The sequence below is a fragment of the Leptonychotes weddellii genome, chromosome 5 (assembly GCF_054177405.1).
Source record: "Leptonychotes weddellii isolate Sample4059 chromosome 5, ASM5417740v2, whole genome shotgun sequence".
Taxonomy (NCBI): domain Eukaryota; kingdom Metazoa; phylum Chordata; class Mammalia; order Carnivora; family Phocidae; genus Leptonychotes; species Leptonychotes weddellii.
In genome coordinates this window covers 125,743,117-125,758,710 of record NC_138373.1, presented here as the reverse complement: position 1 = coordinate 125,758,710, position 15,594 = coordinate 125,743,117, and the positions used below count along the sequence as shown (strand labels likewise).

The 15,594-nt window shown below is 38.0% G+C and overlaps 1 protein-coding gene across 1 annotated transcript in view; it reads left to right on the top strand.

Annotated features, from left to right (window-relative positions):
* Nucleotides 1-15,594, top strand: part of LIN7A (lin-7 cell polarity scaffold A) — a 112,819-nt gene that overhangs the window by 23,615 nt on the left and 73,610 nt on the right. Inside the window, exon 2 of the mRNA XM_081822129.1 lies at nucleotides 10,239-10,357. Coding sequence (XP_081678255.1) covers nucleotides 10,239-10,357 — 119 coding nt within the window. The remainder of the gene's footprint in view (nucleotides 1-10,238; nucleotides 10,358-15,594) is intronic.

Here is a 15,594-nt window from a genome sequence, read left to right as displayed (position 1 = left end):
AAAAAAAAAGCTTCACTGAGGAAGGTATGTTTGACCTGAAATCTGAAACATGAATAGGCATTCACTTGGCAAAGAGTATAGGAAAAGGGTCTAAAACAAAAACAAAAACAAGGCTTGGTGACAAGATAGAACATGACAGATAAAGAAGAGTGAGCCTGTAATAAAAGTTCAAAATTGAACATGGTGCCAGTAGAAGCTGGAGGGGTTGGTCTTTATTCACAGACCACATGATTGTCTATATAGAAAATCCTACAGAATCTACCAAAAAAGCTACTAAAACTGATTTTCATAAGATGAGAAAATATAAGTTTAACATTAAAATATCAATTGTATTTCTACATAATAACAGTGAGCAATTAGAAACTAAAATTTAAAAAACAGTAATATTTATAGAATCAAATATAATATCAAAATCATGAAATATTTAGAATCAAATGTGACAAAATATGTACAAGAATTGTTTACAAAAAAACTACAAAACACTGCTGAAAGAAATTAAAGATTTAAATAAGTGGAATGGCATACTATGTTTACAGTATTGGAAGACCCAACATTGTAGAGATGTTAGTTTTTCCCAAATAGATTTGACACAATCCTAGTTAAAATGTCAGCAGTCTTTTTTTTAAATAAAAGCTGACAAGCTAGTTATATATAATTATTATAAAACTTACATGAAAATGCAGAGGGTATAGAGTAGCAAAATTGAAAAGCAAGAACAAGGAGGATTTATACTACTACTTCATTTCAAAACTTACTATAAAGATATAGTAATCAAGAAAGTGTGATATTAGTGTAAGTATTAATATACAGATCAATGAAATAGAATAGAGCTCAGAAGCAGGCTCACAGATACATAGCCAATTGATATTCAGTACGTGTGCTGGGAAACTAAGTGAAGAAAGGTTAGTCCTTTCAATAAATGGTACTATAAAAATTGGATACCCATATGCTATGCTGAAAAATCAACTCAAATGGGCCATAAATATAAATGTAAGATCTGAAACTATATTATTTTAAAAGAAAGTATAGAAGGGGGGACCCCTGGGTGGCTCAGTTGGTTAAACATTTGACTCTTGATTTCCGCTCAGGTTATGTCTCAGGGTCTTGAGATTGAGACCCGTGTTGGGCTCCCCAGTCAGTGGGGAGTCTGCTTGAGATTCTCTCTCTCCCCCTCCTCCCATCTTAAATAAATAAATACATGTTTTAAATAATAATAATAATAATAATAATAATAATAAAAAGTTTAGAAGAAAATCTTTAAGTCCTTGGGTTAATCCAAGGTTTCTTAGATTGACTGTAAAAAGCATAAGCCATGGACATTGACCATGTTGCATTGACCCTGGTTTTGCCTGTTCTTCTAACATGTACACTTGCACCCCTCAATTTAGGGTCTTTGCCCTTGCTATTCTCTGTCTGGATGTCCCTCCTTTGGATTTCCATAAGCCTGGCTCCTTCTGAACATTCAGGTTTCACTCCAAATGTCACCTTTCCAGAGAGGCTTTCCAAGACTATCTTAATCAAAGGACCATAGGTGACTCAGTATCATCAACCTTAGCTCTGTAACTTAGAATAGTGTCTTTAAAGTTACGTGCTTGTGTATCAGCTAGCTTGCATCTGGTTGCAAAGCCACAGAAAACCAAACAGTAAAGCCTGTATTTGTCTCGTAGGCAGGAATCATGGGGTTGCACATTCGAGGCTAGTACAACAGCTCAGTGATGGCATCAAGGGCTGGGCTCCTTTCTTTTTCCTGCTCCACCTTCCTTAACACGTGAAGGTTCTTTGCATGATCACAAGCTGGGGAAAGAGGAAGGGTGCAAAGACCAACTTGCTGAAGGCATATGCCAGCAGTTTGTCCATTTAAAAAGCCTTCTTAGAAGCGTACCCAGTGACTTTACACTTAAAACAATTGGCCAAATGACAAGAGTCTGGAAAGAGAAGTATGTTTGCTTTCCAGCTTTTGTAGTAGAAGGCAAGGGACATGAGGGTTTTAGATGGCTTTAGAGTAGATAATTCATATTGTTTGCCACAGTACCCAATACATGTTTATGGAATTAGTGAACAATATGCTTTAAATGACCCAGCTCCATCTTCATCCAAGTTCCAGATGGAGATGAGTCATAGGTCAGATTCTGTAGTCTAAATGTCAGTCAAGTTAATAAAAATTCATCATTAAGGAAAAAGAAAACAGTAATTGGATCATTCCAGATCACTGGAAGCTCATGCCACTTAAGTTTTAATATTTTCTTGTTTTGGGTTGTAATGTCCAACCTACCTTAAAGGAGATCTTTCCAAAATAGGTTATCTTACTATCAACAGGTAGTTGATGATTTGATCATTTTTCAATAATCGAAATATGTTATCAGGGGCACTTGGGTAGCTCAGTCGGTTAAGCACTCAACTTTTGGTTTTGGCTCAGGTCATGCTCTCGGATTTGTGGGATTGAGCCCCGGGTCGGGTTCAGTGCTCAGTGTGGCGTCTGCTTCAGCTTCTCTCTCCCTCTCCCTTACTCTCTCTCCCTCAAATAAATAAATAAAATCTTAAAAAAATATGTTATCAGTACGAACACACTGATTATACCATAACACATTGAGAGGTTACCTCCTGGGACTTTGGGCAGTGTTATGACTGTTTGCCCCAGCTTACAATGGTCCATGATGCTATATTAAAAAAAATTTTTTGCCATACCTTTATTGTTTTATTTCTAATCCCTTTTCTGTGGCAGGATAGAGAAATAACTAAGAGCATGGCCACTGGAGTCAAACACATGTGGTTTTGGATCCTGGCCCTATCATTTACTAGTTGTATTGCCTTGAGCCAGATAATTCATCTTTCTGAGCCTTAGTTATTTGTTATTTTTCTTTAACTACACAGTGGAACAATAATAATTCTTTTATATATTGGTGAGGATTTTACAAAATGATATAAAAACAGCAAATAAGCACTGAATAGATGATGACCTCACCTTGTTCTGGATCACATATTAAACTATCTATTAGTAGTAACCTGAAGAGTCTATCAGTGATCTGCTTCCTGTATCAGCCTCATCTGAGAGGACTATTACAAAAGCAGATTTCAAGGTTCAACCCTCAACATCTTTTTTTTTTAATCTCAATTTTTAATAATAAATTGTCCAGGGTTAAATATTCATGTTGACTAAAATTTGAGAACCACTGCTTTCAGCCCTCAAGCAAGGATTTGTTGATCAGATTAGTTTAATCTCTGTTAACGACTTCGGAGAGCTGCTGGGAATCATTTTAAGAATATGGATTCCTGAGTCACATCTCAATGTAGCCCAGATTCTACAGCCATATTGCTTAGATTCAAATCTTAACTCTACAACTTACTGTTTCCCTGGGGAAGTAATTTTAACTCTATTGGTCACAGTTTCCTTTTCTGTAAAATGGGGATAATAATAGTACCTACCTCATAGTGCTGTTAAAGGAGTAAAATGTTTAAATCAGTGCCATACTAAATACTAGATATAACAGCTATTACTACTATAAGTTAGCATTGCTATTTAAAATCCCTGGGGTGTACGTTGAGATTCCACATCAGTGATTCTCAGTATGGCCACACATTGTAATCACTGGGGAGTTCTGAAGATCCTGATGGCAAGGCCATACCCCAGAACAATGAAATCAGAAATATATTTAGGTAGGATCTAGGTATGTGGTTTTATTTTTTTTCCAGTGTTCCCAGGTGACAACAGTGGGTAGCCAAGACTGAAAACCACTCCTCCCTGCCATTTAAAAGCTCTCCGGGTGATTCTGATGATCAGACAATACTACCTGAGAGAGGTATACTGGCAAATGGAATAGGGGTTAATCTTTATTGAGGGAGGAAAGATTAAGAGCTCAGCCTCCGACCAGGAAAGCCTGCAGAGCGTAAAGCTATTATAAAAGTACTGAATGTTGAAGGCAAAAGCTGCTAAAAGAAAAGCTGTGAATGGAATAAAAATAAAAGGCACAGGGTTTAGAATCACTTAGATCTGGACTCCACACTCAGATCTCTTGTTTGTTAATGAGGTACTTAAAACTCTCTAGAAGCTTCCATTTTCTCATTGCAATATGTGGATATTTACTACCACATAAAGGTTGTTGTAAGGATAAAATGAGTTAAAGATGTAAAGTTCTTAGCATACAATGCCCCCTACTTAATAGGCATTAAATGTTTATTGTTATTGTTGCTTTTAGAAGTGAGGATTAATGAATGGCTAAAATTAACAACACAGGAAACAACAGATGTTGGCGAGGATTCTGAGAAAGGGGAACCCTCTTAAACTGTTGGTGGGAATGCAAACTGGTGCAGCCACTCTGGAAGACAGTGTGGAGGTTCCTCAAAAAGTTAAAAATAGCACTACCCTACAATTCAGCAATTGCACTACTGGGTAATTACCCAAAAGATACAAACACACTAATTCGAAGGGCTACATGCACCCCCATATTTATAGCAGCATTATCTACAATAGCCACATTATGGAAAGAGCCCAAATGTCCATCAGCTGATGAATGGATAAGGAAGATGTGATATATATATGTGTACACACACACACACACACTGGAATATCACTCAGCCATAAAAAGGAATGAAATCTTGCCATTTACAACAGTGTGGTTGGATCTCGAGAGTATTATGCTAAGTGAAGTAAGTCAGTCAGAGAAAGACAAATTCCATATGATTTCACTCATATGTGGAATTTAAGAAACAAAACAAATGAACATGGCGGGGGGCCGGGGGAAGAGAGGCAAACCAAGAAACGGACTCTTAACAAACTGATGGTTACCAGAGGGGAAGTGGTGAGGGGTGGCAGGGATGGGTCAAATAGATGATGGACATCAAGGAGGGCACTTGTGATGAGCACAGGGTGTATGTAAGTGATAAATCACTAAATTTTATACCTGGAAGAAAAGATTATAATAACATTGTTTGGTGACAGATGTTAACTACACTTACTGCAATGAGCACTGAATAGTGTATAGAATTAATTGAATCGGGATGTTGTATGCCTGAAACCAATATCACATTGTATGTTAATTATATTTCAGTAAAAATTATATTAGTAATATATATTAAAATAAAGAAGTGAGGATTAACGAAATCCAGGATGTGAGAAAGAGCGAGGGGGAAGGATAATACCCCAGCATTTCCTTAGATAATGGAATCAATGCTACGTAGAGGGATGAATCTGAGAGTTGGCAGGCCAGAGGAGGAGTCGTCGGTTTCAGTAAAATATTCTGAGATCTTCTTGTTTTCATTGTTTGTCTGGCAGCCTTCCCAGTCCTTATCTAATATTCCTCATAGGCTGAGCTAAACTAGTAAACCCAAACTTCTATATTAGTAACCAAATTTGGTAGAATAGTTTCATGAAATAAGTGCAAGGAGGTTCTGAATAAGAACCTTGAGGGGACACATAAATAAAGTATGCACACTATTGTAGTGGTTTTAAGAACAAGTATTTTGCTGACTCCGAGGCTTCTTTTGCTCCCTTCCAGATCCTGGCTTTGCAGGTTTCTGGTACTTTTACGGAGCTAAAGGGAATCAGAATTCCATTGAAAACTCCAGTCTCATATCCAGTTTATTACTCACCAACTCTTTGCAGCACTAGCCAGGTCTGGGCTGGTGGGACCTGATTTCTCCGACTTTTGGTCCTTAGACCTCTTTTGACTTTTACCAACTGCTGTATATCCCATGACCTCATCCTGCTCGATTCTCTTGGGTGGGTTCCAGCAAGATGGTTCAGGCTCCAGTGGGCTCTGCTTTCCAGTTCTCTCCCTCTGATCAGATAGACATAGAGGGCAGGCAGGCCACCAAGTCCATTGTTTGTACAACCAGGAAAGATTCTAGTCTCCCTTCTTGCAGGCACCCCCAGCAGCTACCATTGGTTCTATTGGGAACACTCCTCATTGGATAGAAGGGAAGCAAAGACTTAGTATTCTGACCCAAGTTAATGACATAACACTTCTCCATGAGTTTTCTTTCCTCTCACAATTACCTCTTAATAAGGACTGGAAAAGGTCTATGGTGTAATGTAATAGGGCTGGACCAGCTTTTAATGGGATGTGACTGGTTTCCTTGATGGCTTTTTTTTGAATAATATTTCTTAGCCTTGAATGGTCATAGGAATCATCTGAAAGCTTAAACAAACAAACAAAAGTCCTGATGACTGGATCCCAGTCTTGGAGATTTTGATTTAATTAGTGTTGGGTAGCAGGCTGGTTTAAAAACTCCGCAGGTGATTCTAAAGACAGCCTTTATTGGGAACACTGTTTTAGAATGGGGTGGTACTTAACACTAATTACTTTCATTCGTGAGCTTTTACCAGTCATTCGGGGACTCCTGGAAAAACCCTATTCAGTGTTACACAGGGTATTAAAGAATAATGGAAATGTGAGGATTCCTGGAATGCTGGGACCGATAGGAACCTGAAACATCATTTTATTTACTTTCTCAACAAATGGGGTCTGTGAACCAACAACTTCGGAATCACTTGAATTGTTTGTTTAAAAGGCCTATTCCTGGGCCTTATTTTCACGCCTTCTGAATTAACCTCTCTGGAGTGGGGGTGAAAGGTCAGGAACATATGTTTTAATAACTTCCCCCAGGTGATTGTTAAGCACATTCGTGGTTTAGAGCCATTAATCTGTATCAGAGCTTTTCAACCCTGGCTGCACATTAGAATCACATAGGGGCTATAAAAATACCCATGCCAAGTAGACCAGTGGTTCTCAATCTTGGCTGCACTTTAGCATCACCTGGAGGGTTTTTGAAAGCCCCATGCCCAGGCCCCACACTGTGCCAATCACATCAGAATCTCTGGGGTCGGGACCCAAGCATCTATGGTTTTTACAACTCGCTAAGTGATACCAGTCTACATCCAAGGTTGAGAACCAGTGTTCTGAATATTCTGGTTTAATTTGGGGGGCAGGTGGGGTCAGGGGAGTCTCAGGCATTGATAATTTTCAAATGTATCCCAGCTAATTGTAATGTGCAGCCAAGGTTGGGAATTCCTGAGTAACAGGTTGGGGTCATTTTCAGCTTTTCTGAACTTCCCTCAGTGTGGTTACACAGTGGCCTTTAGCCTACAGATGCAGGCTTGCCTCCTTCTCCCACACCAGGTCCACGCCAGTCTTGACCAAGGAGATCTAGTCTCTTGAGGAGTTATGTGTCTATCTAGACACAAACCTCTAACCCCTGCTTTCCTGAGTTAGTTTCATTAATTAATCTATTACTTATTCAGTAAGTGTGTATTAAACTTCTCATATTTGTCAAGTACTCTGCATTGATCCATGGATACAATGGCAAATAAGATATTGTTCCTGACACCTAAAGAAGTTTATAGATTTGCAAGGGTAAAGGAGGGAGATATACATGCAGACAGAGGCATAGCAGAGAGTAGTAATTATTACAGTGGATGAGTGAAAAGAGAACTATGGGAACTTAATCTGCCTTGGAGAATCAGGAAAGACATGTCTAAGGAGATATTATTAAGCCAAGTCTTACCCCATGATTTAAGACACCTTCCATGATGTGATTTCTCTCTACTTTTGCCATAGTTTCAACTTGAGCCATACCAAACTCCTTTCAGTTCTCTGCCCCACACTCTCTTGACAAGACTTCAATCTGCCTTGATTTGCCTGGAACATTCTTCCCCTTTTCCCCAACCTGCACCTCCTACCTAAGACTCTGCTTAGCTATTAATTCCATGAAGAGGCCCTTCCTGGCCTCCTGAATGATGATAAATGCCTTTGTTATACATCCATGCACCAACCTGTAGTGATTCTTTTATAGGACATGCCCACTTTACTGCGTGTCTGTGACCCCTCGAACCTATAAATGTCATGAAAGTGGCAACAACCAGCTGTGTCCTTTACCACTGTGTCCTGTGCATAGCATGGTGCTATGGCATTACTGGATGAATGACTGGATGAATGACTTAATTGTGTTCCAGGAACAGGGGATGATGTGTGCAAAGCCATACAGGTTGGAATTCAGTGCCACATCCTAGAATAATAAAAATTATGGATGTCCAAAATAAGAATGGGCAGGGAAGAGTTTTTAGAGATGAGTCAGAAGAGGTTGGTTGTTAAGGGCCTTGAGTGTAACCCTACATGGTCTGAACTTCACTTTGTAAGCAGTGGGAAGCCAGAGAAGGTGTTATGTGGGGGAGGATAATAATGAGGTTTATCATTCAGGATAGTCACTCCGGAAGCAAGGTGGAGGATGGAATGAGGAAGAAAAAGCTAATTTAAAGAACAGTTGGGAGATGTTCCAGTACTATGAGTGAAAAATAATAAAGGCTTTTCTGAAGTAATCAAGCAAAAGGGCTCCATTCAAAAGGCATATCTGAGGTAGAATCTCCAGCCATCGCTGAGTAACTGCATGTGGGGGTGAATGTGAAAGATGATGCCATTGTCTAGCTTGGAGGACAGCTGGATGGGGGTGCTATTAATGGAATTGTGGAATATGGAAAGAGAAGAGCTAGTTTCAAGAAAAAAAATATTTTTTTAAGATTTTATTTATTTATTTGACAGAGAGAGATAGTGAGAGCAGGAACACAAGCAGGGGGAGTGGGAGAGGGAGAAGCAAGCTTCCTGTTGAGCAGGGAGCCCAATGAGGGGCTCGATCCCAGGACCCTGGGACCATGACCTGAGCCGAAGGCAGATGCTTAACAACTAAGCCACCAGATGCCCCCCAAGAAAAAAAATATTAATGAGCTCAGTTTTTAACATGTTGAGAGTTCCATATGCCTATGGGCATCTAGGTAGAGTCTTCTGTACAGTTAGAAATGCATAAAATTCTTAGCTTGGTAACTTATTGACTGTGGATATGGCTGGTATTGTCCAATTGACTACATTAACTTCCAGTTTATGTACAAAAAAGACAAACTTTTCAAACTGTCAGTGTTGTTTTGATTTCATGATTTTTGCTTCTTTGGGCCACAATTGGCCATCAGTTGGCAATACTTCAAGGGAGAGTCTCCAATAAAGTCACTTACTGGCTATTTTCTTTGATTAGATACATACAGGTATGCCAACTGCACCTAAATTCTGAAGAGGTAATGATTTTATTATAGGTAGCAATGCTGTTCTCTTCTTCTCATTTGTGAGTTCAGAAAGGAAGTGTGTCTTATTCTTTTTGTTAAACTTAGTGCCTGGTCTAATAGGAACCCAAATTAGTGGATGGATGGATGAATGGATGGATGGATGAATTTATAATCTGATGGCAGAAATATGGGATGCTTTCTGGAGCTAATCACTTAGGAACTGAAAACCTTCTATCTTATACATAAATACCTATGTGACTCTTCACTGAGCTATTGACTACAACAACAGGTAGAAGAGATCACCTTAAGTATTTTTAAAATGGCCTTTCATCATATCATTTTTTCTTGGCAGTACAAAACCACCCTGGGAATTTTAAAGCTATGGGTATAAAAGACAATATTTCTTGATACATTAACCTTTGATATTGTCAAATAAAGGAGGAACATTTAACTTAATTGTTACAGAAAATTCTTTTGCTTGGTACTGTCCTAGAAGCTGGTAGGTAGGTACACAATCAGGCTCTTTAGGAAGATAACCTTATGGACCATATGAAGAGGCTGGGGGAGAAGAAATGACTCTATTTGAACAGAGGAGAGATGATGATGAGGGCTTAGAATAATAGAATAGCAGTTAAATGGATAGAGCCCATTTGCTAATTAATAAATTCATGAAATATTTATTCACTGTATTATACCAGACTCTGGGGATGCAAAGGTGACCAAACTTAGATAAGTTCCTACCCTATAAGAGTTTATCAATAAGTGGAAGAAATGCACATTGATCAAATCATGACACTAATAAATGTATAACTGCAGATGTGATAAATGTAGTATGGGAAAGGAAAAGTCAGACTGCACACAGCATCTCAGAGGTAAAATTGACAGGACTTATTTGGTTATTGAGGTATCAATAAAAGACACGTCTCCTACTCTTCTTTCCTGAAAGAATATTCAAACTGATTTGTGTGGCAGAAATAACATACATGAAATGCCACCGAAGAAGGCATATTCGTGACGAATTGTGTAGAACAAATTAAAATGACTTTTTACCAAAAGCTTAGATCAATAAGCTATGAATTTTAAGTTGCGACTTTGCACCACTTATTTTTCATTGCACCATTCAACTGGAATGGTAGTACTTTGCTGATGAGATATGGTTGACTCTAGATCTCTCTATTTTGATTTTTCTTTTCAGATGTTGCCAGAGCAATTGAATTATTGGAAAAACTACAGGAATCTGGAGAAGTACCAGTGCACAAACTACAATCCCTCAAAAAAGTGCTTCAGAGTGAGTTTTGTACTGCTATTCGAGAGGTATGACACTAAAATTTTAATCCCTTATATTTAGCCACATGTCTTCTGAAGAGAAAACGTGAATTTTCCACACAAACAGTTGAATAGTTAAGACTGGAGCTACATCTAAGCTTTCTGTTTTTAGCTGCTTGGACAGATGATAAAGTATGATTTAGTCTGCTAAATTCTTAAATTAGATCCAGTCGGGATTTATACATTCTTTTAAAACCGAATATTGACCTTATGGTACCAGTGGAGGTCACTGCCTCGGCAGGTAACTCTTACTTGCTTGTAGTCTCAGTTATTTAGTGGCCGCATGAAGTCATATGGAAATTCAACTCAAAATAGTCATAATTCGTGAGGGTTGAGCTTTTCTTAAAAGAACACTCAACTGAATCTTAGATAAATCTGGAAGAGTAACCTCCTACAGACTAATGTGATAGTTATCCAAACATTGCTGTCTAGTGCAATAATGGAAAATCTCTGAACAGACTGATATGCCCTTCTAACAAATCTTTGTAATGCTTTCCTCACTAGTGGGTGCAAGAAGCCTAATGTAAAACAAGTGTGTAGAAATGACTGAATTTTGTATTGACTTGTGGTGGAATTGACTAGTCCACTAATGAATTTAATTGGTTACAATAGAGTTCATTTGGGATGTATATGCCATATTGTTTTTTGAATAAAATAATATTAAGTAAGCCCATCATTTCTTCCCCATCAGGTACTAAGTAATAATTCATTACTGAGAACCTAGAGTCCATAAATCCAGCATATTTGCTCTGCTAGAAGTCCCCAATAATGAATTATCTACTGTTATCCTCTCCAAAGCTAGTTGAACCCAGTGATTACCTGGAGAGTTTGTTCTCTAGTGGAGGACATACACTTGACAAGGAATACTTGTTATCAACTTCCCTTCCTCCTTGCAATTCTACCTGTAGCTAACGCACTTATTTTTACTTCAGCAATGCTAATATATGAGTAGTTACTGCATGGGAAAGACCTAGGTGACTAAGATAGAGACATACAAAACCTCTTTCACTACAAATTTAAACTATAGCATATCCAGTGTGGTTACAATTTAGATTTTGCTGAGATTTGACTTAGACTGGGCTTGTGCTAAATCTTTATCAGGTGAAGTTGTTCCATATTTAATTTTTGTTTATAATGAACACAGCTTAAGTATATAACCATAATTGTGTCTCTAAGTTCAAAACTATGAATTTAACCAAAGGCTGAAAGGAAATTTCTCAAAGTGTATGAGTTCTTGGCCACCAGCTGCCCAGTGGGAAAGGAATAGATATGTGGAAACCCCGTGGGCCACTCTCAGTTAAATTCCTGTAGTCACTCTGTAGATCAAGGTTAGGTCCCCTATACACTCTTTTCTTCCTTCACAGAGTGCTACTCCTCTGAGATTTGATGGCTTATTTTTCATTCTTAGATATCCTATCATCTCTTTTACTTTCCACAGAACTAACTGAATGATAGGACACATCAAATATATAACTCTGCTCACTGGGAATATGGCATATGATCAATGCAAAGTCTCTACCTTCGTGGAATTCACATTCCAGTGAGAATATGATTAAATAAATATGCAATACAATGTCAGAGGGTGACAAAACCGTGGAAATAAATAAAGCAGGGTTAGGGGAAGTAGGAGTAAAGCTCTATTAAGCTGGGGTGGTAAGAAAATAACCTAACTGAAGTAAGGGAACATGTCACAATTATAAGTGGGGTATAGTTTTCCAGGCAGAAGAGACCACAGATGCAAAAACGAAGAATGATCTTAGTCCATGGAAGCCAGACTGTCTGCAGTAAAATAAGCAAGGTAGACTTCCCGAGGCAGCCAGAGAGCAGATCATGTAAGGCCTTGCATGCCATGGTTGGGACAGTGGATTTCAGTCTAAGCATGGGGGAAAGCCCTTGGAGAGTTTTGCCCTGACCTGATTAGATTTTTAAAAGTTCCTTCTGCCTGCTGTGAGAGAATACAAATGTGTGGGCAAGAGAAGAAACAAGAGAATGCAGGAACCAAGTAATGAGAGATCAGGTGAGAGACTAGATGATGGCAGCTCGCAGGTTCAACAGTGTAAGTCGTGGGAAGTCCTCGGGTTCCATGTGTGCTTTTTGAGAGTAAAGTCAACAGGAATTGTTCATGCTTTGGGTACATGGCGGAGAGATACAAGTCTCTATTGCCTTTTAGGTTTCAGCTTGAACAATTGGATGAATGGTTGCATAATGAGATAGGAATCTTAGCAAATGGACCAAATTTGGACTGTCCAAGAGCTCTGTTGTAGACAAGAGTAAGTTGATGATGCATTTCAGACATCCAAGTAGAGTCTGAGTCTGGAGGTTGGGGGAGAAGTTGGGTCTGGAGATGTAAATGTGGTATGAATGTCTGTTCAAATAAATGCACAGGCCTTTTTCTTTAAAGAGTTTGCTAAGGAAACAGAGAATAAAAGTAAAAAAGAAAATAAATAGTAAGACATTGTATTGGCATTATAAATATATCTTCCAAACCCTGTCTATGGTAAAGTGTTCTGTGTATCATTAGTGATCCATGTAAATCTATAACTGAACTATGGGCAGTCCAGCAGTTTCAGAGGGAAACAGATGATATAATTTGTCTGCCTTACATTTTATAAATCTGGACTCATAAGATTAATTTTAGGTTCATAGTAATGTCCTTATAATAGTTTTGTCCTTAAGGGCAATGCATGTTATACAGAAATTTGTTTTCATCACTTCATCTTGACTCACATTCCACACTAGTTTTATGATATTGTTCATATTTAAGTTTGGAATGTTCCTCGTTATTCTCATTATGTCACTCTACATTAACTGGGAAGTAATGGTAAAAATAGCAATATGTATTCAACAATTCTGAATCATAGAAGAGTATTGTATCTCCATCTAGTAAAAAGTTCTTCAATACAAATGTAAAATATGAACCCATGTTCCCAGACAGGTGAATCCACAAGCCAGGAAAGAAAAGGGCAGCTGGGAAGTATGACGATGTACAACAACAAATCTCCGAAAATTAAAGTGTTTTGAGTCAAGGATCCTTTCCCTCCTGGTCTCTTGGGTCCTGACTATTATGCTGGCATGAAATCTTTGAAGTTATGGTTTCTTATTCAAATTATGCTCAGAATCTCTGTGGTTAAATTCTTTGATTTTTCAGGAATATTTGATAGTTAATACTTTCCAGTGTGAAAATTATGAATTTGTCATGACAGGTAGAGAAAAGACAAAGAACTATAGGGGCATCATCCTTAGTTGCACTTACCAGAGCAAAAACAGGCACAGGTCATTGTCAACAAGACTGTAAAGCCTAAATTATGCTAAAAAAAAGTGAAGGACAATCAATTGCCAATACTTAAAATTGCCTTACACAGTGTAACAGTGGTTACTGTTGCAATCCCATGTTTTGCTTTACATTTGGATGCAACCACTGAATCAGCTCTTAGCCTATGGGCAGCACTTATATGGGAAGAATGGTTTCATGAAATTTTATTTTGTTTTTTGCTGAAAATGAATGATTAAAAGAGATTCGATGTTTTCTGTCCTTAACTATTCTTCTGTAATCTCTAAGAAAGATGGACAAAATCATGTTGAGCTCAGGACTGAAGCAAGACCATTTATGTATATAACTAAAAAAGGCACTGATCTATTAATAAATAAGTTTCACTTGAATGCCAATCCACACACAGCTTTAGTCACACAATACAGATAGTAGTTGGCAATACTTACCTTGATGTTGTGTTTTATGCTGAAGGATCTTAAAAGGACCTGATTAATAATTAAATTGTACCAATTCTGGCCAAATAATTTTGCAGTACATGGCAGATAAATGGACTGACACATGATGCTGCTCTTCCGTAGTGAGAGTACCAGCTGACAAGAGAAAAGTTCACAGAACTTTTTGAATGAGAGATGAAATAAAAAAATTTTATGGTACTGATATTCCCAGTAAGGACCATTTCTGTAATTTTAAGTGGCTTCTTCAAGTTTTAGTTCCTCACTCTACTAAATATTATTTAGTTCCTCACTCTATTATTGCATGACCTAAGTTTATAAATTGAAATATAAGGAAATATAGGGTTGAAATATAGGGATTATAAAACGTTGACTTCTGATAAGAGAATTTCCCATGAGAATTGAAGGGTGAACTTGAATTGAGTTCACATAGCTCGATTGCCAAGAGATGAACTTTTTCCTGACACTTCCTGTTCTTTGTGCCTCAGAGAAAGAAATCAATAGTATATGAGTGGTCATATTTTAAGAGGACATCCAATTTCTGCAACAAAGTTCAAAGAAATTCTTTCTGAAACTAAAATTATAAAAAAAAAACAATGAATTTATTTACCATCATCATCTTCCAAGTTTTACAACATTCAAGCTTCCTGCTTTCCAGGGTGATGTGCTCATTGATCTGGTGTTTGATGTGCTGCTGAGAGCGGTCTGTGGCAGGGACTTGCTCCCATATTTATGACTATCATATGCATGTGTGAACCAAAAATGCAGAACCGAATGACTGTCACCAAAAACTGCCTTCCTTGGCCAATCACCAGATGCTGTGTGTTGGTATGCTCTCATGTAGTAGAACTGTAGATTAAGAAAATAATCCAACTCCATATGGAATCATTCTGTGATAGTCAGTAGGATTGTTGGAAAACATTCCCGTTCTCCTCTACTTCTTAGCACATGTTACAGTTGGATTTCCCCAAACTCCTTAAAGCAGGATGTGGTTATAACAACTGCTCGGTGAGGAAAATGTGAGTGGAAATGATGTGTGCCACTGCCTTGGTGAAGCCTTTGAATCAGTACGTGATATGCTGTGTTCCTTCCCCTTTGCCATGTGACTAGTGATGTTTTACCTGATAAATGATCAATCAGCCTGGGCTGCAGAGGGAGAAAATGAGAAATACAGGCTTTAGCCAAGCTTTTACAAACATATAGCCTGAGCAAGAAATACACATTTGTTACTCTAAGCCTCCAGGATATCGGGGTTATGGTACCACCACATAATTCAAGCCATCCTGACTGATAATACACAACCATCAAGCCAAATTTAGCTTGGATAAGTTATAAGCAGTAGCAAGCAACCCTTTAACTGCTGTAAAACAAAATTAATTTCTAAAGTCTATGTTGTTATTTTCAGTAAGCTATGGTAAATCTTTTTAAAACTATATGAAATTGATAACCAATATAAGTACCCATGCCCATTGGGTGGCTCATAAATTTTAAAAATTGAGATA